The sequence below is a fragment of the Sorghum bicolor genome, chromosome 2, assembly GCF_000003195.3.
Source record: "Sorghum bicolor cultivar BTx623 chromosome 2, Sorghum_bicolor_NCBIv3, whole genome shotgun sequence".
In the NCBI taxonomy this organism is placed as follows: Eukaryota; Viridiplantae; Streptophyta; class Magnoliopsida; order Poales; family Poaceae; genus Sorghum; species Sorghum bicolor.
In genome coordinates this window covers 77229400-77250286 of record NC_012871.2, presented here as the reverse complement: position 1 = coordinate 77250286, position 20887 = coordinate 77229400, and the positions used below count along the sequence as shown (strand labels likewise).

General features: G+C 43.3%; 3 protein-coding genes across 7 annotated transcripts; 2 read left to right on the top strand and 1 right to left on the bottom strand.

Annotated features, from left to right (window-relative positions):
- On the top strand, window positions 657-2785 carry LOC8077507 (glycine-rich cell wall structural protein). The gene has a single exon (XM_021452993.1). The coding sequence runs from the start codon at window positions 1620-1622 to the stop codon at window positions 2634-2636; it is 1017 nt and encodes a 338-aa protein (XP_021308668.1). The 5' UTR covers window positions 657-1619; the 3' UTR covers window positions 2637-2785.
- Window positions 12151-13177, top strand: LOC8077506 (transcription factor bHLH148). The gene has a single exon (XM_002463382.2). It carries the CDS (start codon window positions 12278-12280, stop codon window positions 12884-12886), a length of 609 nt encoding a protein of 202 aa, XP_002463427.1. The 5' UTR covers window positions 12151-12277; the 3' UTR covers window positions 12887-13177.
- Window positions 15781-20858, bottom strand: LOC8084968 (protein transport protein SEC23). 5 transcript variants are annotated; one of them, XM_021454318.1, is made up of 8 exons: window positions 20516-20858; window positions 20167-20444; window positions 18685-19286; window positions 18389-18604; window positions 18049-18222; window positions 17295-17383; window positions 17032-17095; window positions 15781-16648 (listed from the first exon to the last, which is right to left on the bottom strand). In XM_021454318.1, exons 3-8 carry the CDS (start codon window positions 19192-19194, stop codon window positions 16613-16615), a joined length of 1089 nt encoding a protein of 362 aa, XP_021309993.1. In that variant the 5' UTR covers window positions 19195-19286; window positions 20167-20444; window positions 20516-20858; the 3' UTR covers window positions 15781-16612. The 5 variants fall into 5 exon arrangements, with proteins under 5 accessions (XP_021309993.1, XP_002461254.2, XP_021309994.1 ...); XM_002461209.2 differs by having other exon boundaries at window positions 20167-20415; XM_021454319.1 differs by having other exon boundaries at window positions 20167-20410.

The following is a 20887-nucleotide window of genomic DNA, read 5'->3' as shown; positions in this document are numbered from 1 at the left end:
AATGGTAAAGGGGATTGAATGAAGGATAAAAATACAAGATCGATCGAGCGGGGATTCCCCATTTCCAGGTGAAACAACATGCTTTATGCATGTTTGTTACTGATGAAGTTGTTATATTTCAAGTGTCTAAATTTTTAGAAAATTTTCAGGTATCAATCGTACAGGATCAACTAAAAATGACAACGTATAAGAGACAATTATTCGTGTGTGTGTGTGCGCGCGCGCGTGCGTGTGTGTACAGACTAACAATGATAAAACTGTGTATTAATTACCACAACAATGGCAACAAAATCAGGCACCTATAAAATATAAAGCAAGTGTTATTACTGCTCTCTTTAACAGTAGTAATTAAGTTGTGACGGGTGATTGTGTGAATATAACGAGACAAACTCAGGAACATTTCCGTCCGTAGCACGGCAAGCATGCAGTCTCAATGCTCTCCCCACTAGGATAAAAATGGTATGGATATTTTTCGACCGTATTCGAGACCGAATTCGTTTAGAGGAGTTCAGATATGTCCGTATTTAAGTCCGAATATTCAACATCTGATTCTGTGTCCGTATTCGAATACTTAAATTATATATTTATGATGTCGACATCTAATCCTATATTATCCGACATAGTTGATACTATATGTATTCGAATTCGAATTCGACCAGAAATATGAAAATAAATATGACGCGCACACAGCACCGTGCAGTGCAGTGTGCAGGTACGCATGCACACCAGTAGAACCACACGGCAGTACATGCATCTTGATCGGCACACAGATTTCAGAGTAGTATAGACACTGGCTAGACGAGCAGTACAGCAGGTCCAATGGCCGACCCAGACAGACCCAGATGCGTGCGTGACGATACACGGGGTTTACATATGACGATATTCACGACGCATGGATGCATGCATGCATGCAGACGATATCGAGACGATTTGGCCGCCGTACGCGGAGTCGGTTGAGCAGACGAGCAGCGAGCGGGTGGTGGTCATAAATGTCTTAGTCGTCGTCTCCGCATGCAGCATGCAGTCAGCACGCAGGCGCCCAATAGTCAGTCCATGCACTGCATCTGCATGCATGTGCCACTGCTTCCCTGGCCTTCCCCCTCCGCTCCTCTCTCTCCCGTCCGGCCGTCCCAATGCAGATGAGAGCTGAGGAGCGCCGGCGGCTGCGCGCGCGCGTGCCGGCCGCAACTCACCGGCTGCGTACAGCAATGTCATGCGCCACGATATATGGGCCCGTCCCTAGCTAGCCATCAATCATGATGCTGTGTCGGGCGGGGGCCTCATCGTCGCCGCCGCTCCGGCCCTCCCTTCCACCGCTGGGCGCTAGCTAGCTGTACCACATACGACTCCAACATATAGCAGGCGAGGCGAGGCGCGGCGCAGCGTCCCAACCAACCGTATTTACTCCGAGCGAGATCATCCGCCCTGCCTGCGACTGCGATCGAGAGCTCTTCCATCGCGCGGCTACCTCTCCTCCTTCCTATATAAACACCCTGCACCCTTCCAATCCAGTCTCGCAGAGGCAGAGCACCAGTGTCCAGTGCTTAGCGTAGCAGCTTGGTCTTGGATATCAGATTGCTCTCTCTGGTGCGAGAGCGAGCGAGCGAGCGATCCGATCGATGGGGAAGCGCGTGTGGGCGGCGGCGTTCGCGGCGCTGGCCGTGGTGATCGCGCTCGGCGTGCCCGCCGGCCGCGTCGCTGAGGCGCGCACCTTGGAGAAGGACGGCCTGCTGGGCGGAGGCTTCGGTGCTGGAGGCGGAGGTGGTTTCGGTGCGGGTGCGGGTGCGGGCCTTGGCCATGGCAGTGGTCTTGGGGGCGGATTTGGAGGAGGTAAAGGCGGCGGTGGAGGCCTTGGCGGGGGGATCGGACATGGCGGCGGCCTTGGTGGTGGCTTCGGTGGCGGGAAAGGTGGCGGGCTAGGTGGAGGAGGAGGCCTTGGTGGTGGCCTTGGAGGTGGCTTTGGAGGCGGGAAAGGTGGCGGTCTTGGTGGAGGTGGTGGCCTCGGTGGTGGAGGTGGCCTTGGTGGTGGTGCAGGAGGAGGCGGCGGCCTTGGTGGTGGTGCAGGCGGAGGCGGCGGCCTTGGGGGCGGTGCTGGTGGAGGCGGTGGTCTTGGTGGCGGCGCTGGAGGAGGTGCTGGCGGTGGTCTTGGCGGCGGCGCGGGAGGTGGTGCTGGCGGTGGTCTTGGCGGCGGCGCTGGAGGAGGTGCTGGCGGTGGTCTTGGCGGCGGTGCGGGAGGTGGTGCTGGCGGTGGTCTTGGCGGCGGCGCGGGAGGTGGTGCTGGCGGTGGTCTTGGCGGCGGCGCGGGAGGTGGTGCCGGAGCTGGCGGCGGTTTCGGAGGAGGCAAAGGAGGAGGCTTCGGTGGTGGCGTTGGAGGGGGCGGCGGCGCAGGCGGTGGTGCCGGTGGCGGTTTCGGAGGAGGCAAAGGCGGCGGGTTTGGCGGCGGCAAGGGAGGCGGCTTCGGCGGAGGCGCAGGTGGTGGCAAGGGCGGTGGCTTCGGCGGCGGATCAGGCGGAGGCTTTGGTGGTGGCGGCGGCGCGGGCGGTGGTTTCGGCGGAGGAGCTGGTGGTGGTGCCGGTGGCGGGGGCGGCTTCGGCGGAGGCGCTGGAGGCGGCGGCGGCATCGGTGGCGGACTTTGAGTCACGTAGACGGCGCGGGAGCCCGGCGCGCGCACGTGCAACTCAGCTCGGACGTGCAGTGCATGTGCATGGGTTGTGCTTTCGGTATTTGACAGAGCCAGAGTCACATTACACTTGTGCATGGGTTTGTGGTTTCCGTAGTATACTATTTCTACTATTATTACTAGCTGAGTTAATTAACCCCTATTCGTAAGCCTAATGGAAGTGAATAATTGGTGTTGAGATGAAGATGGGTTTGGGATGTGCTATGTAAGCCTACTTATATTATACTATATATATGATGATGAAGTTTTGGAAATTTAAGGGAGCATGCTGTAACTTGACTATATCCCCCAAGGATCGGATGTAATTGTGCGATGTTATTTGTACAACCAATTATACCGTATATATATTTGCTCTTATCTTATACGTCGTCTGATTGTGTGCGCTTTTATTTAGCCTTTATATATAGATAGATAGAGAGGGCTCTATATTATGTTATGTAATGACAGTTGTCGCGAAGTGTTTGAACTGGCGAATTTGGGGAGTGGAAATGGACATTGTTGGCTGGGATGGGCTAATCTAGTCTCTACTGTAACTCATTAAGTTGGGCCTGATCATCGCGAGCCAGACTCTCTTGTTGGGCTTGCCTCGATGCGTGAGTGCAGCCTAATATCGTGGGGAGGCCCAAACACCTCTGCGTGGCCCAGTCGAACCACCGAAACATAAAGGCCACCGGCCCAGGCAAAGCATGCTGCACCAATCAACTGCCAAACCTTTGTTGTGCCAGCCTGGTAAGTTGGAACAATCCACACCATACATGCTTTGCTTGTTGTGTCGACTATTGTCTAAACAAGGTTTTTCCTCATTCTTTTTGCAAGCCAATTTGGTTCTTTTAGAGCAACTTCAAGAGCTTGGTTAAAATTAATAGCTAAATTTCATTATTTAGTAATTTTATAAAATATAAAACTGCTTGAAAAAGAAGAAGTTTATAACAGTCTTTCTATTTTACAAATTCAGATAGCTAGTGTCAGTGTTTGACTATATACGGCCACCGAAAATTAAGGGATAGCCAACTTTCTATTTTATAAAATCAGATATCACATGCAGATTCTAAAATAACCTCCACAATATGAATAGCCAAAGCTATTATAGTTGCTCTTACTGTGGGACGATGCAAGTAACATGGGCCAAAAATAGTTGATATTTTGTATTTTATGGGAAACTAAACACCCCCTAAATCTAATGATACATATTGTATATGATAAATATTAATATATTTATACATATATTTGATATAATTTTAAAATTTTGACTCCTCAAAAAACGAGACGTGCACTTATTTGTGCGCGGATTATGTCATTGGTTAACTGTCGGCAGGAATGAACGGTGGTCCCTCGAGATCTCAGCCAGAGTTCCTTGCACGCACGCACACGCCTGTCCGTCGTTTTTTTTTCAAAGTGATGATGAGCTTTTGTTTTCAGGTGAAACTTCAACTTCATATTAGGTCTTGTTTAGTTTCAAATTTTTTTACAAAATGAGCACTGTAGCACTTCGTTTGTATTTGATAAATATTGTCCAATCATAGACTAACTAGGCTCAAAAGATTCGTCTCGTTAATTTCGACCAAACTGTGCAATTAGTTTTTATTTTCGCTTATATTTAATACTCCATGCATACATCTTAAGATTCGATGTGACGGGAAAATCTGAAAAATTTTACAAAATTTTTTAGGAACTAAACAAGGCCTTATTCATGCATGACTGTCGGCGTTCTTCTTTCCCATGCACCTCACCTCACCTGGATTTTGACATGCCTGGTCGTACGGTTATGTATGTGAATTTTAGCTCAACCTCTTCTTTTTTTTTCTTTCTTTCCGCTTCCACAATGTTGGGCTTTTTCTGATTCTTTCCCACTTTTTTTTGTTTCTTAATTTCTTCTGTACTGGACTATTTGGTCTTTTGATGTTCTTTTGCTTTTTAATAAAATTCCTGTAGGGGCTCCTCTGCCTCTCATTTCATCAAAAAAAAACAATGTTGCGTCAGCTGTAACGCGCAATTACAGTTTTCCTTGTTTTAATTTGTTCTCGACTTCTTTTTTCTTTGTGTCTGTGTGGTCATTTTCATTTGTGGACCAGGGAGAGAGGAACAAAAAGAAAAGTCATTTATATCTCAGCTATTTGACAGGACTACTCCATTTAATTTTTTTAGGATCCGCACTTTATGCCAGCATATATTAATAAGAAGAAATTAAGCGATTACTTCTCACTCGCCCAGTCGTCCTGAGATGTAAGGTACTGAAGAATTCAAAATTTATTAGAATTATAAAGTATTCTAACTCCCAAAGACACCAATTAGAATTATAAAGTATTCTAACTCCCACAGACACCAATCGCATGCTACTATCAGGTTTAAAATATGGTACACCATCTCTCAGTAGTTAATAATGGAGAGTTACATGGGTCATTTGTTTTGCCCTATAATATAATCCGTTCCAAAATTACCAGGATACTGGATACCTTACGTTTTAGAACGAAGGAGGTATTTGAATGACCGACAAAAACAAAGAGATCCTTAGCTTCGACTGAGCACCAATTGGAAGTTTCAACATGTACTTCCTCCGCAAAAACCTAACTCGGTGTCTTTTTCCTTTCCTTAGAAAATCATGTCCTTCCGTTGCTTACAAATTACCCAGATGACAATCATAACAGCTTAGGTGGCCAAATTTGGCCCCCTCCTGTTGTCAGGTCGTGTAAGTATTGAATGCTGTCTACTTGTTCCCAATTGTCCGGATGGATATTTTGGCGTCGGCTGATTTGCGCTTCTTGCCAAAGTAGTGAACATGATGTTCTGTTATGAGGGACCGGATCTAGCTAGTTTGAGCTGCACCAAACAGCTTCTAAAATATGTGGTATCAACTAATCCTTGCATACGCCGCCTGTGCCACCATTGCAATATCTTGCTGGCCTGTTAGTGATTGCGGCCTTTGTCATGTCCCTATGCATGCACCTTCACTTCACAGCAAGTTCAACAGCAGCAGCTATAGCAGTACTGCTCTGCTGCTGCAACATGGCATGCAGAGAGCAATTACTGTTTATAACGAGCAGCCAGTTTGCCACTCAGGCCTTGTTTAGATTTTTTTTTTATTTTGACACCGTAGCATTTTCACTTGTATTTGACAATTATTATCCAACTCTAGACAATTAATTATTTTTTATCTATATTTAATGCTCAACGATTCGATGTAACGGGAAATCTTAAAAAGTTTTTGGATTTTGGGGTAAACTAAACAAGGCCTGACAATCATTGCTCACTGGTCACTGGTCACTGGTCAGGTTATGCTATGCTGCCAGTGTTTGAATTGAAATCCAGCCCTGGTTGCACATGCATGAGACATTCTGCAATCTCAGATATGTAGTAGTTAATCGACCATATTGCATTGTTAGCTAGGCGTCAATGAAAATATTGACAGAAATGCAGATGAGGTTATTGAATTCAGACAAATGGATGCATGCAGATGCAGATGCAGATTCGGTGCCACTTTCTCTTGTTTTTTACAGCAGCAGCTGCTACTGCTCTTTTTGCCAGGCTCCTTTGTATTTGCCGGACAACAAAGAGACAGACGACGAAGAACGCGAGACGAAATGCCCAGCGACTCCAGTCCAGCAGGATCTCGCGGTCATCCATCCATCGCTCGCTAGCTGTCAGATCATACATGTCTCTCTCTGATCTGCTCCGTGACTGGTGAGGGCGGCAGCTGGGACACGGCGCGTCGTGAGGCTGTCTCCTCCACCGCCCCGGATGGATCGGATCTCATTCTCAGCTCCACTCGTATCGCATGCATCGATCACAGCCAAACTGTGTGACTGAAACTATGCTCTCTTCGGTTGTTTTTACAGCAGCAGCATGGACAAGGACAACAAACGTGCTCACAATAAATTCTTGGAGGGGAGCGAGGGTTGGCAATGGCAAATGGCATTGGCATGGCAGCAGAAATTAAACAAGAGCAGAAGAAGGAGGCAGATTAGATTCTCTTGATCAATTACGCCCGCAGATGCTAAAGCCTCACTCAACAGTGGGATCCGGCCGGCCGGCCTACAGCAAGTCTGAAGCGTTTGTTAATGGTCGTACATGTGGGTGGGTTCACCTGGCGTGGCACCGCTGGCATCCACAATGGCGGCAGGGGGCAGCAGGTCCTCAAAGCTCAACGGCTGGCTGCCGTGCTGCCTGCATGCAATGCAACTGAACGACGACGACGACGACGACCTGAAGCTGCAGCAGCTGCAGGTCACCAGGGACAGGGAGCAGTGCGTAGTGGGCGGTGGAGCCAACTGCCAGCGTGCGTGTATACTGTATGACACTGCATCTGATCTGAATGAACCTGCAAGCATTGCATTTCATGGAATGGATTCGTGCTGCAAATATTAAATCTGTTTGTTTCAGTTTATCTATCCGTGATTTAGCAGTATTTTTTTATAACAAATGAGCAAATAATACTTTTAACTACAATTTTTCAGACAATCGACATGCAAGACATTGTTTATCTACACAGTTAAATATGCATCGAGATGTGTGAAATAGTGGAGAGAAGTATGAACACAGTTGAGAGAAGTGCAGTACCACGAATTTTAGAGCATATTTGGATGGTCCAGATAAACAATGCTGCATGCTGCAACGACCAGGGCTGCCTTGTTTAGTTCCAAAATTTTTTGGCAAAATGAGCACTGTAGCAATTTCGTTTGTATTTAACAAATATTGTTCAATCATGGACTAACTAGGCTCAAAAGATTCGTCTCGTCAATTTCGACCAAACTGTGCAATTAGTTTTTATTTTTATCTATATTTAATACTTTATACATACATCTAAAGATTTGATGTGACGGAAAATCTGAAAAATTTTGCAAAATTTTTAGGGAACTAAACAAGGCCCTTGCCTCATCGATCTATATATATCATGCTTAAAATAGCCTTTCTGTTAGCAGTTCAAAGATACTGTAGTAGATATGATACGGATGCTGCATGCATGCATTGTTATGGATGGACCGGCAAGCCATGGCAATACCATGGCCTTGTTTAGTTTTTGAGAAAATTTGTAAAAATTTTCAGATTCCTCGTCATATCAAATCTTGCGGCACATGTATAGAGTATTAAATATAGATTAAAAATAATTAATTATATAATTTATCTATAATTTGTAAGACGAATCTTTTGAGCCTAGTTAATCTATAATTAGCCAATATTTATCAAATATAAATAAAAGTGTTTTAGTGTTTATTTTGTAAATTTTGTTCACCTAAACAAGGCCCATGTCATGTCACACACTAGCTCCCACTGACGGAAAAAAAAGGTACTCAATCCATTTTAAATTGTAAGTCGTTTGACTTTTTTAATATCAAGTTTGACCACTCATCTTATTCAATGTTTTGTACAAAACATCACTTTTCTTTGTTGTGTATTGGTTTATTAATAAAAGTTCTTCAAGAATGACTTAAAATTTGACTATATTTGCACAATTTTTTTGAATAAGACGAGTGGTCAAACTTGAGGTAAAAAAAGTCAAACGACTTACAATTTGGGACGGAGGAAGTACGAGATTCCCATACACGGCACCGTACGGGGTGTCTAATAAACCCGTGACAGGTGGATCTTAAGTTGCAAGCCCCTAATCCTAGGCCTTGTTTAGTTCACCCGAAAATCAAAAAACTTTTCAAGATTTTCCGTCACATCAAATCTTGAAGTACATGCATGAAGCATTAGATATAGACAAAAATAAAAACTAATTACACAATTTGTTTGTAAATTACGAGATGAATCTTTTGAGTCTACTTAATCTATGATTAGATAATATTTGTTAAATAAAAACGAAAATGCTACAGTACCGAAATCAAAAAAATTCAGAACTAAACAAGGCCCTATTATTATGCCGAGTCTGCCATCTGAATGAGGAGTCGCGTGGTGCCACGTACGGGAATCTCGTACCCATTTTTTTTCCCACTGACACTGTACGTGCTGCCTGTTCTGTTCATGAGTTCATTCACTTTGAGTTGATCTCTCATCAGTTGGGTCGGTCGTGCTCTTTAATTTCTCTGAAGCACACAAAAGGAAAGGAGGCTAGGAGATGTGTGAGCGACGATCAGGCAGCGAGGAGAGGTCCCCTTCAGTAACCAGTGAGCACTAATAATCGGCTGCCTCTGCTCTTCAACAGTCAAAGGAGCCGACGACATGACATGAGCTAGCTCTAGCTGCCTATAGCTATGGGCGGCCATAGAATTTTAGACTTCTTCAAGAGGTGTCTGGATTTTTCCTAGTATTTTACTATTTAAAATTTAGTGTAATTTTTTCTACTAAATATTTTCAAATGAGGTACGTAAGTTTCTTCTAATATTTTAGCATTTAAAATTTAGTATAATTTTTTCTAATAAATACTTTCTAGTGAAATTTTTTAGTTAAAAACACTAGAAGAAATCTACCATTTTAGGCCATGTTTTTCCGACACTATCGCAGTGAATGACGATGGCTGCTGTCGTCGTGCTCGTGCTCCTAATAGGCTAAGGCCTTGTTTAGTTCGTAAAATTTTGGTTTTTTTGGCTACTGTAGCACTTTCGTTTTTATTTGACAAACATTGTCCAATCACGGAGTAACTAGGCTCAAAAGATTCATCTCACAAATTTCAGTTAAACTGTGTGATTAGTTTTTATTTTTATCTTTATTTCATACTCCATGCATGCGACCAAAGATTCGATGTGACGGGAAATCTTGAAAATTTTTGCGAACTAAACAAGGCCTAAGGCCTTCTTTAGTTCCCAATTTTTTTTTTGCTTTGGACCACTGTAACATTTTTATTTTTATTTGACAAATATTGTCTAATTATAAACTAACTAGATTTAAAAGATTTATTTCATGATTTATAGACAAACTGTATAATTAGTTTTTATTTTTATCTATATTTAATGCTTCAGGTATATGGCAAAAGATTTGATGTGAGAGAAATCTTGAAAATTTTTTTATTTCTGGGTGACCTAAACAAGGCCTAATACTCCCTCCGTGAAAACATACGATTCTAACCTTAAAGCCGTGTTAAAGAAAGAACGCAACTATTCGCAAAAAAAAAAAAAACGTAACTGTATACTATGTGTGTGCTGCAGTGTGAGACACATGTATCATTTCTCTTCTGGTCTAATTTAGTATTGAGAACTAGGATTAATTGCATGCTTTCTCAGGACAGAGGGAGTATAATCCGGCCTGCCGGCGTCGGCGCTGATGCCTATCTTATTCTAAGGCCCTTGTTTAGTTCCGAAAACTGAAAAGTTTTCGAAACTGTAGCATTTTCGTTTGTTTGTGGTAAATATTGTTCAATCATAGACTAACTAGGGTCAGAAGATTCGTCTCGTGATTTACAGTTAAACTGTGTGATTAGTTTTTATTTTCGTCTATATTTAATGCTTCATGCATGAGCCGCAAGATTCGATGTGACAGGGAATCTTGAAAACTTTTTGGATTTGGGGTGAACTAAACAAGGCCTAAGTAAACGGTATGCAGTCGTCAGTCTCCAGTCCAAGTCTAAGTTCAATTAAGGCATTGTTTAGTTCGCAAAAATTTTGGTTTTTGGCTACTGTAGTAATTTCGTTTTTATTTGACAAACATTGTTCAATCATAGAGTAACTAGGCTCAAAAGATTCATCTCATAAATTACATGTAAACTGTACAATTAGTTTTTATTTTCGTCTATATTTAATGCTCCATGCATACGACTAAAGTTCAATATAATGGAAAATCTTGAATTTTTTTCGAACTAAACAAGGCCTAAGCAAACTGTTGGTATGGATGACAGGATGAGCAAGCAACCTGGTTTTCAGCTCAACATGACAGGAAAAGGAGTAAGCGGCTGCCGGCTGCTACGTATGAGATTGCCTAGCTTTTTTCCTTTGTTTTACTGTTTGTTATTACCAATGGCATGGCTATGTGTTTTGGACTTTTAATTTGGTGATGAGATAGTACGTGTATGCAGGATGCATGGTGAAATGAAAATGTACAAGACCGTACGGTGGAGGAAGTAGTAGTAGGCTAGGCTAGTTATGTACAAGATCTTGAGACTTTTACATGTATGTCATTATATTATAAAAGATCGTAATTTTCTAAAAGCCATTAAAAAGTTCTTTTTTTTTGGTCGTCCGTACCATTCCGTCCACCTTTCTTCCGTTGGTTTTTCACTTTTTGCTAGCCCCAATAGGCATGCAAAGATGTCCAAAATACCCCTCCCCCTCTCACCTCAATCCCTCTGCAGATCCATGTCGTCTCGATGTTGGCTGTGTTCCTCGTTGCCGCCCTCGCACATGCTGAGCTCACCCACAATGGCCAGGCTAGAACTCGTGCAGGCGCCATTGCCGGAGCTTGCCTCCTCGCGTCACCTCTAGGCACGCTGAGCATGTGCTTCCGCGGCCGTAGGCCCAGGCGGGTTGGTTGAGCGTGTTGTGCGTCTTGAAGTACTCTTTGAGGACGGCGGACTGGTCCATGGAGAGCCTGAGCTTCTTGCGTTGCGTCCATCCACAGAAATCACAGTGGAAGGGGCAGCAAAAATCTCCATGCCCACCACGCTCTGATTTGGTACCAAGAGGCAGAAATCACAACGGAAGAGGCATCAATGTTCGTTTACCTGGTAGTAAGGCGACCAACATAGCAATGTTGTGATGCAAGGGTATTTTGGACTCTTCTCATTGCAGTTTGATGCCGTGAGAGATAAAATTGGACAGAATGGCGTGGACGATAAAAAAAGTCTATCTAGCAGATTTATTTGCAGTGCTCCAGACTAAGAAGGTAGGGAAAAAAATATGTTTGGGCGGTAGTAAAATGAAATGGCATAGGTTGATGAATAAACATATGTTTGTTTTTGGCATAAATTAATATGGTAGCTATACATGTAATGTTCCGGTCTAAGAAAGAAGATGCATGTTGACAGACATATATAAGCCAGACGTGCCTAGTGTCGGCCATGCAAGCATGCGAATGTTGGGTACACCAAACAAACAAAAACATATTACTCTCGTCCGTCCAAATCATTTTAAATTTCGCAAATCTTATTTAAAATTATTAACAATGTAAGTATGGGGGTGTTTAATTAGTTCCCCTTTCATCCTAAAAGTTTTATGTTTTGGTCTATCATTTTGCATAATAAAACTAAACACTACGTAATTTTTTTTGGCAAAAAAATAGTTATTCTCGGTTTTAGATTTTGACTTTAAAAAGAAAAAAACTAAATAAAAAAAAGCCTCAAGTGGTCATAATGAGAAAGCAATAAATTTTGTATTTTGGATCGAACTAAATATAACTCTAAAAAATTTTAGTATTTTGTATTCTATCATTTTAAAAGTAGTTAGCATTTTGTATTTTGTATTCAACGGTGAGGCCTTGTTTAGTTGGTGAAATTTTTTGTAAAATGTTACTGTAACACTTTTGTTTGTATTTGACAATTATTATTTAATCATGAACTAATAAGTCTTAAAAAAATTAATCTTATAAATTATAGACGAACTGTGTAATTTGAGAAACTAAACAAGCCCTCCGTCTCTTTATATATTTCCCTCCGTGGCGTTCCTTCCGCGCGCCTCCCACGTCCGCAACCAACCAAAGCACACTGCACACCACACACACACACCGCCGGCCACCATGCCCTCCTCCTCCGCTGACGACGAGGGAGCCCGCGGCAAACGCAAGAGGGGATCGTCGGGCGCATGCGCATCCGACGGCGGCGACCACCAGCAGGGCCCGTCGTTCATGTGGCGGACGCCGCGCGCGCAGCAGGCCTACTCCTCCAAGCTCCTCCAGGCGCTGCGCCTCGTGCGCGGCGGCGGCACCGGCACACCCAGCACCTGCTCCGCCTCCGCCCCGGCGGTGCGCGACGCGGCCTACCGCGCGCTGGCCGTGGCGGCGCGGGGCCGCTCGCGCTGGAGCCGCACCATCCTGGCACGCAGCCGGCGGTGCCGGGCGCTCCAGTGCCTCCGCGCGCGCCGACCGCCGCCGCCGAGGCCCCGTCGGCGGCAGCAGCAGGGTGGCGACAGCGAGCAGCGGGCGCCGGGTGGGCTGGCTGGCAGGGCGAAGGTGCTGGGGCGGCTGGTGCCCGGGTGTCAGAGCCTGTCGTTGCCCGCGCTCCTGGCCGAGGTGTCCGACTACATCGCCGCGCTGGAGATGCAGGTGCGCGCCATGGGCCAGCTAACGCAGGACCTCGCCTCGTCGTCTTCGGCTCCGACGGCGGCGCCATCGATTGCTCCGCCCTAGCTCAGCTCTTTGATTGGATTTGGATGGAAATGGAATGGCCTGTACATTTCTCTCTGCCAGGCGCTAGCTGATGGTCCATCGATTTTGTTTTGCGTTCAAGTCTTTCGTTCTTTTTTTTGGTGGGGTGGGGTGGGGGGACAATATTTGATTTGTCTCTTAGGTTTGCTTAAATTTAAATTGTAAGCTGAATGTGAATGGTGCTTCACAAGTGTGAACGTGTGATGTTTGAATGCAAAAGCAAGCAAGTAAGCAAAATGGAATGTAATGACGCTTTTTTTTTTTTTGGATTTTGATCCATCAACAAGCAAAAGAGGACTGCATATATGTTTTGCTTTGTTTTCTTTTCTTTTATGTTTGCAAATTGTTGAAACAAGGAACAAGACGCACATTATATTGATCTTTTAAAACAAAAACAAGGGGGAGGAAGAAAGGCGCCACTCCATGTGCGCAGGATTGGGTAGCACGTGATTTATCTGATAGCCGCGTAATGACCTGACCTGGCAGTCTGGCACGTGGGGGGTGGGGCCCAGCAGCAGCCTCACGCCACCACAGCACACTGACCTCGCTGGTCAGCCAGGTGCCTCTTGTGTCTGTGTCACTGTGTGCATGCACTCTGCAGTAACTAAAGTCAGAGCTCAGTCAAATACAGACCTCGCACTCACGACAGTGGCCTTGTTTAGATCACTCTAAAAATTAAAAACTTTTCAAGATTCTCTATCATATTTAACCTTGCGGCACATACATGAAGTATTAAATATAGATAAAAATAAAAACTAATTGTACAGTTTACTAAATCGTAAGATGAATCTTTTAAGTCTAATTACTTCATGATTAAACAATATTTATCAAATAAAAACGAAAATGCTATAGTGTTAAAATCTAAAAACTTTTCGGATCTAAATAAGGCCTGTATGTAATAACAAGTTATGTAGCACACCTGAATCCGTCAAAAATATGTTCATGCTTTTGTATTGTATGAGCATTTTTCTTTAAAAATAAATCAGTGAACTCATAGTTTAATAGGGGAAAAAGTCTACTTTAAGTCTCTCAACTTTCACAAAAGTCTGATTTTTATCTCTAAACTTTAAAACCGGACAAAACACATCCTTCAACTTTTGAACTGTGCATATTACATCCTTGACCTGGTTTTGAAAGCGGTTTTACCTTTTTCTTTTTATTTATTTTGGCTGAATTTTTTGAAAAAATAACAGTAAATCACATAAAAATCATAAAATAAAAAACTCAATTTTGTTGGACTTCAAATCAGTAGATCTACACATTGAATATATAATATAGTATATTCTAGTACAAAATTTTTTGATGCATCTTTAGATCTATGTTTTTTCTATAATTAATTAGACTAATTATAGCTACATTTTCTATGGTCCAATTGTGATGAAATTTATATGGTGAGCTAATTATTCTATGTTTGAGTTATAGTACAAATTGTATACTCACTGAATCACGTATTACTTAGTTATAGATTTATTTAGGTTTATGCTTGTTAAATTATAATAAATCTATAACTAAGTTATACAAGACCTAATGAGTATGAAATTTTTACCATAGTTTACACATATAATAATTAGTCCAACATAAAAATTCACCACAAGTGTACCATACAAACTATAGCTATGAATTATTCTAATTAATTATAGAAAAACACAGATCTAAAGCTACAATAAAAAATTTGTACTAAAGTGTACTATATTATACGTTCACTATGTAGATCTACTTATTTGGAGTCCAACAAAATCAGATTTAATATTTTATGAATTTTATGTGATTTACTATAATTTTACAAATATTCAGCCAAAATAAATAAAAATAAAAAAGACAAAACTGCCTTCAAAACCGCTCATAACATGTCAGGGACGTAATATGCATGGTTTTAAAAATTGAGGGATGTATTTTAGCCGATTTTGAAGTTCAGGGATGAAAAACAGACTTTTGCGAAAGTTGAGGTACCTAAAGTGGACTTCTTCACCCCGAGACAGGCTTAGGACTGGGTGATTTAGCCCACCAACGATGCCACTTCCACCTGGGCCCACTACAACTTTGTGCTTTGGCCCATTCCCCATTTTCTTGGTTTGCCAACTCTTCGTCACATGCGTGGTATGTACACGTGGCCTGCTCTCTCCTCACGATGGAGTATACTCCGTACTCCGTACAATAGTACATTGCAATTACAATCATCACTCCATCAGAATCAGGCACGACAATTTATTAATATCTGACTGGCATGCATGTGTATTGTGTTTGGGGATGACCTGTCAAGAACAAAAATTTGAGAACATATAGCTTATTGTGTGTGGTCAAATTGGTGACTTGTGGCTCGAAAGTTTTTATGCAATGATCGATCGTGTCGTCTATTTTGATACGAATCGGACGAGTCTGTGTTATGGCTAGAAATGAGTTGTTCTAACTCATAATAACACGAATCATGACTTAACGTCTTAGAGTCCGACTACGTACCATAGCTAGAACGGAATTGTTCTAATTCGTTCACAAGTCGTATTTGGTCTGTTTTGTCATGAACAGGCGAAGCTATGTGCTACGGCATTGTCATCAAAAAGTAAAATAAGACGAACAACAACAAAAAAAAAACTAGTCAGCATGTTCCCTTAAGGTTGATTTTACAGTCAAGCGATTTAGATAAATGGGTGGAGGCATGGAGGAAAGCAGACGGAAGTATCATAAATATAATGGGCGGTTGAGGCCTTGTTTAGATCTGAAAAAATTTCAGAGTAGTACTTTCGTTATTATTTGACAAACATTGTCTAATCATAGAGCAACTAAGCTTAAAAGATTCATCACACGATTTACAGACAAACTGTACAATCTATATTTAATGCTCCATGTATGTACCGTAAGATTCGATGTGATAGGAAATCTTGAAAAGTTTTTTATTTTAGGGGTGAACTAAACCAGGCCTGAATTTACATTGCACTCGGTCGATCTACCCGGAGCATCGTCAAGCATGTTCTTCATATCTCCTACAACTATAAAAAGAACAAAAGTAAGACCACCATATGTGGGGTCGCTCCCCCCACCCCCGACGTGCGATACCCGTGCTTAGGAGGTGGAAGGGTCAAAATTGAATAAAAAAACCAGATAGGATTCCTGATGCAAATTTACAATACAGAATAATATATAACAGAGAGGTGGAAGGGTGTGAAATGAAATAAAGAAAAAAAAAGAATTCCTGATATAAAATCTCAGTCCTGTAAAGAAAACAAAATTAATCGCACGCTCTAAAGGAAGGAATCGCGCACGGTACCAATCCTCGCCCGACGCCCGACGCCCTCGCCCTCGCCCGACGTCGCCCCTCTCCCTCGATCGTCCTGGGTCCTCGCCGCCCTCGCACTCGCCCCCGACGCCCGACGGCCGACCTGCGTTGCCAGGTCTGGAGAGTCGCCCTCGGCCCCGACACCGTCGCCCTCGCCTTCGACGCCCGACCCGCCCCCGACGCCGTCGCCCTCGCCCCCGACGCCGACCTGCGTTGCCAGGTCTGGAGAGTCGCCCTCGTCCTCGCCCCCGACACCGTCGCCCTCGCCTCCGATGCCCGACGCCCGCATTGCCTGGTCTGGAGAGTCGCCCCCGACGCCCTCGCCGATCTGCGCCTTGACCTCGCCCTCGCCCGACGCCGTCGTCCGACGCACGAGCCCGACCTGCGTTGCCCACCTCAGCCCTGCGACCGTCCTTGAAGCCGTCAATCCGGCGTTTTTACAGGTCCTGGAGTCGCCCTCGCCTTTGCGTTTCCTGGCCAATCCACAACCATAAAACAAGGTGAGTTAGACAACTGAAAACATGTCAATTGGAGTTACACGTTCTTGAAGCACATACAAAACTGTGTATTTTGAAAACTGTGTATTTATACACATCATTTTGTTTCAAAGTAACTAATATTAATTGTAAAATTTTAGACTGGGGGTGCAGCTATTCAAAATAAAAATTTTAAAACAGCTCTTTACACATATATGATATATATCAGATTTCTGAGCTAGAAAGAATTATCCAAGCAAAATTATTTTTGCAAATGGAAATATGACTATAAAATATTATTTGCAAAAATAGAGCATCAAAATTGTTACAGTATTTTATAATGATCATTATATAACCAAGCAAACAAACAGGTATCAAACCTTCTCCGTGTGACAGAGTAGTTCAAGCACCCTTGCACCAACCGCATAACCAGCATCCTCCAGCCTGTGCATGAAATAAAACAAACAGGTGTAGCCCAGATGAATTTATAAATTAATTTACTGAAAGAGTTTATCTGATCTGGGTATAAGTTAGTAGCATGTGCAATAAGATAAACAAAGGCACATGATAGAAAATAATCAATCAACCTAAATACAAATTCATCAAACAATATGAGACAGGTACAAATACACAATAGAGATACCTCCGTTCCAGCTCAGTAATGTTGTCAACTTGAGTCTGGTTGTACTGAACCAACTCAGAGAACAAGAATGCAAATGCACTCAAACTGACCTACAAAAGGCAAAATACTCTATAAGCCTGCATGGTAAAGAAAAAGACCATGAGAGAAGCAAACTTCCTAGAAAACCTAGAGATCACCAAGCATATCAGAAAAGCTTATCATATATTTGACCTCTCATTTGCAAGATTTGCCAGGAAGTAATTAACGTCAACATAAAGAAATAATCATTTCCAAACCCAATATACAAACAATGGATTAAATTTAACCTACCCCTCATATCACATTTCCCAACCCCATTCCCCCAAATCCAAATGGTGCCTTAGGTGAATGAGAATCGCAAAAACATTAACTCATGACAGCTGCTACATGATTTGCTATATTTGTGTCGGTCACAAACTTAGTGTTAGTTTGCTCTGATGGCAGTGATAAACATTTGTGTTACTCATACGAAATCCCATACCTACTTTCGAACCATATTAAAGTACAGAGCTCTTGCTTGCCATATTATGGAATGATTAATCAGTATATGTTAGATGAGCCTCTATAGAAGGAATCATATGCCACTGTTGTAACTAAACAAGAAGAAACAGTGATTCCAATCTTAGCTTTCTCCCTTCCCCCTGGGAGTGCCAACACGACCTGGCCATCCTAACATCTACATTATAGCATCAGTGGGAATGAAGCTCAACATGTTAAAAAAAGAACTTTGACTTACAGAACCAGGTCCCTCTGTAGATGGACCACCTACAAATGCCATAATTCTAGCACCTGATCCAGGAACACAAACCCCCAAGAGACTAGCAGCAACACTTAATGCAACTCCAGTACACCTTGATGAACGTTTATCAGCTGGAACAGGCCAATGGTCCTTTTGCAGTTCTTCTATTACCTACAGGAAAAGGGAAACAGAGTCAACAGAGTAATGATGGAAAAGAATTTTAGTATGTCACTTGAGAGTGATAATTTCACAGTGTTCCACATTTTGATGTGCTACAGAACTTTGCCAATTCCCAGACCAATGTATCACGGTTTTATAATCAAGCAGAACTCTTAACTGAATTCAACACAAACTCGCACTCAGAAGCAGGCAACAGGAACCTAGCAATACTCTCTGCTGAGAGGCCATCCCTTGCGCCTGCAATCACACATGATGTGGGTTTAGTTTTCCCAGCAAAGAAACTCATTTGGTCCAGAATTTGCTCCTGTGTAACTTCTTTTGTCCCTTTGAACACATATGACTTTGGCAAAAAGCCAAAACCCAATTCATGCACCTACATAAATTAAAATCTCTGTATTAGTTCTTGACCAGTGCATTCAGCAATGGAGTATCAATATGAGAGATGATAATGACCTGAACATATGTCCCGAAAGTAATAAATCCAACAAGGGACTGATCTGGCAATAGTTCAATTGCTTGTGCTAAAGCAGACTTCAAATAGCCAATCTCCTCCTCAATCATATATGTATCAACAACAAAGAGGAAGACTGGAGGTTCCACAGGACCCGTTTCAGAAGTGGATGCATACTCAACAGTGGTATATTGAGGAAACAGCTCAGCAGGAAGGTTGTTTTCTAAAATGGAGTTGTAATGTTGGGGAAAATGGTTGCGCTGAAAGCAGAACGAACAGACCCAAATCTTCGCAACAAAATCAACAACTGAGAAAGGGTTGAGAATCGAACGGCACATGCGGCAACTGAGAGGGGCATAAGGAAGGACAGGAATTGAAAGGTTTGGCTTTAGAGGAGTATAAATGACAGAAACAGGAACAACACAGTTAGTGGCATCCTGCTTTGTGCCTGGTATAACATTCCATGTCATTCTTATCCCATCCTGGGTCTCAAGGTCCAGAAACTCAGACATTTTCTGTAATCAAGTGCCTGTAGCGACAGTTTCTTCAACAGAACCGCTGATTCGCAACACTGCTGGCCTCTGCCAGCAGCAAACTCTCCAGCCTGTAATGTAACAGCCAATTCAACATTGGGTTAGAGAAAGCCAAACACAAAAGAGAAAATAGAAGAAAATTGATATATAAACAAATCAAATTAACTAGCATATAGACTACCGGCCTTGTTTAGTTCCCAGAAAATTGTGCAAATCTTTTCACATTCCCCGTCATATCGAATCTTGCGACACATGCATGGAACATTAAATATAGATTAAAAAATAACTAATTACATAGTTTGCTTGTAATTTACAAGACGAATCTTTTGAGCCTATTTAGTCTATGATTGGACAATATTTGTCACATACAAACAAAAGTGCTGCAGTACTCATTTCCCAAAAAAATTTGGAACTAAACAAGGCCTGATTTACTGGCAGTATAAGTCATTGTGAGCTTCTGAATTTCAAACAACTGAAGCACCCACTCCAAGTTATTAAGATTAATGGCAGAAGTGGTTCTACAATGAGTGTCAACTATTCCTGAACAGAAAGTAAATAAATAAACTATTCCTGAACAGAATGTAAACCTTAGTCTATGAGAGATCCCTTATAAAATTTTATATTACTAATAAAAAACAGTATTCAGAGCTGATAAGTGGAGGTCTCTACGAAGCCATCACCACCTAAGGAGGAGAAGGTTGATCATGCATATATAATAAGGAATATAGGTTGAGTCCCCCCCCACAATTTATATATATAAAAAGGATACATTAGCTGCGAAATAACTGAATTGCAGTATAACTGAATTGCAGTATCAAATAAAAAAATATATCGGGTAAATTGCATCCGAGGTCACCAAACTTGTATGTGCAAATAGGCCACTGAACTATAAAATGAGACAAACCCATCACTAAACTCTAAATGGGAGGGATAGAGGAGAGATATGCTCACCACATCCTCCAGTTCGATGCCAAACTTGAAGCAGACCGCCTCGCAATCCCAACGGCATGCTCTCCCAGCTCCAGAACCTGCAGGTCCTGTCGCTGCGCAACAACCGTGCCTCCACGCCCGTCGTGCTCACGCTCCCATGCCTCCGCGCGCTCTACCTCCAGGCAACCTGCTGTCGGGCGCCGTCCCGCCAGGGCTCGCCGCGGGGGTGCTCCCCGAGCTCGAAGCAGATCGCCTCGAGCTCCTCCTGTGCTGCAACCAGTTCGATTGGTCACGGTGACCTGTCACGGATGGGGGAGAGCTATCATCTATGGATTTGGGGGAGGAACCGAGCAGAGGAGGTCAAGCTTACGGTAGGTCCGACCCAGATCTAGGACGACATGGTCCCGGCCGATGCTCACCGTCGGCATCGCGGCTGCAGCGGCGGCAAAAATATGAAGACGAGTGGAGCTCGCTGGAGCCGCCGTGGTCACCATACGGATCTGTGGTCACGTCGGCGTGAGAGAAGTGATGGCGCTGGGAATGAGGAACAGCGACCGAGAAACGGAGAGAGGGAGAGGACAGCGGCAGATCCACATCGGAGTAGGGGGCTTGCCCGGGGAAGGAGAAGGGTCGGCAGTGGAGTGTGTGAGAGGATAGAGAGACGGAGACATCAGAGAAGTGGGGATGGAGTAAATGTGTACTGTGTATATTTTGTTTTTTTTTATTTTATTTATTGACGGAG

Excerpts from the sequence above, each read along its gene's own strand:
- LOC8077507 (XM_021452993.1), top strand. The coding sequence starts at position 1,620 with ATGGGGAAGCGCGTGTGGGCGGCGGCGTTCGCGGCGCTGGCCGTGGTG.
- LOC8077506 (XM_002463382.2), top strand. The coding sequence starts at position 12,278 with ATGCCCTCCTCCTCCGCTGACGACGAGGGAGCCCGCGGCAAACGCAAG.
- LOC8084968 (XM_021454318.1), bottom strand. The coding sequence starts at position 19,194 with ATGTCTGAGTTTCTGGACCTTGAGACCCAGGATGGGATAAGAATGACA. Across the intron at positions 17,384-18,048 it reads CTACAGAGGGACCTGGTTCT|GTCAGTTTGAGTGCATTTGC; the intron begins GTAAGTCAAAGT and ends TGCCTTTTGTAG. Across the intron at positions 17,096-17,294 it reads ATTACTGAGCTGGAACGGAG|GCTGGAGGATGCTGGTTATG; the intron begins GTATCTCTATTG and ends TTTCATGCACAG.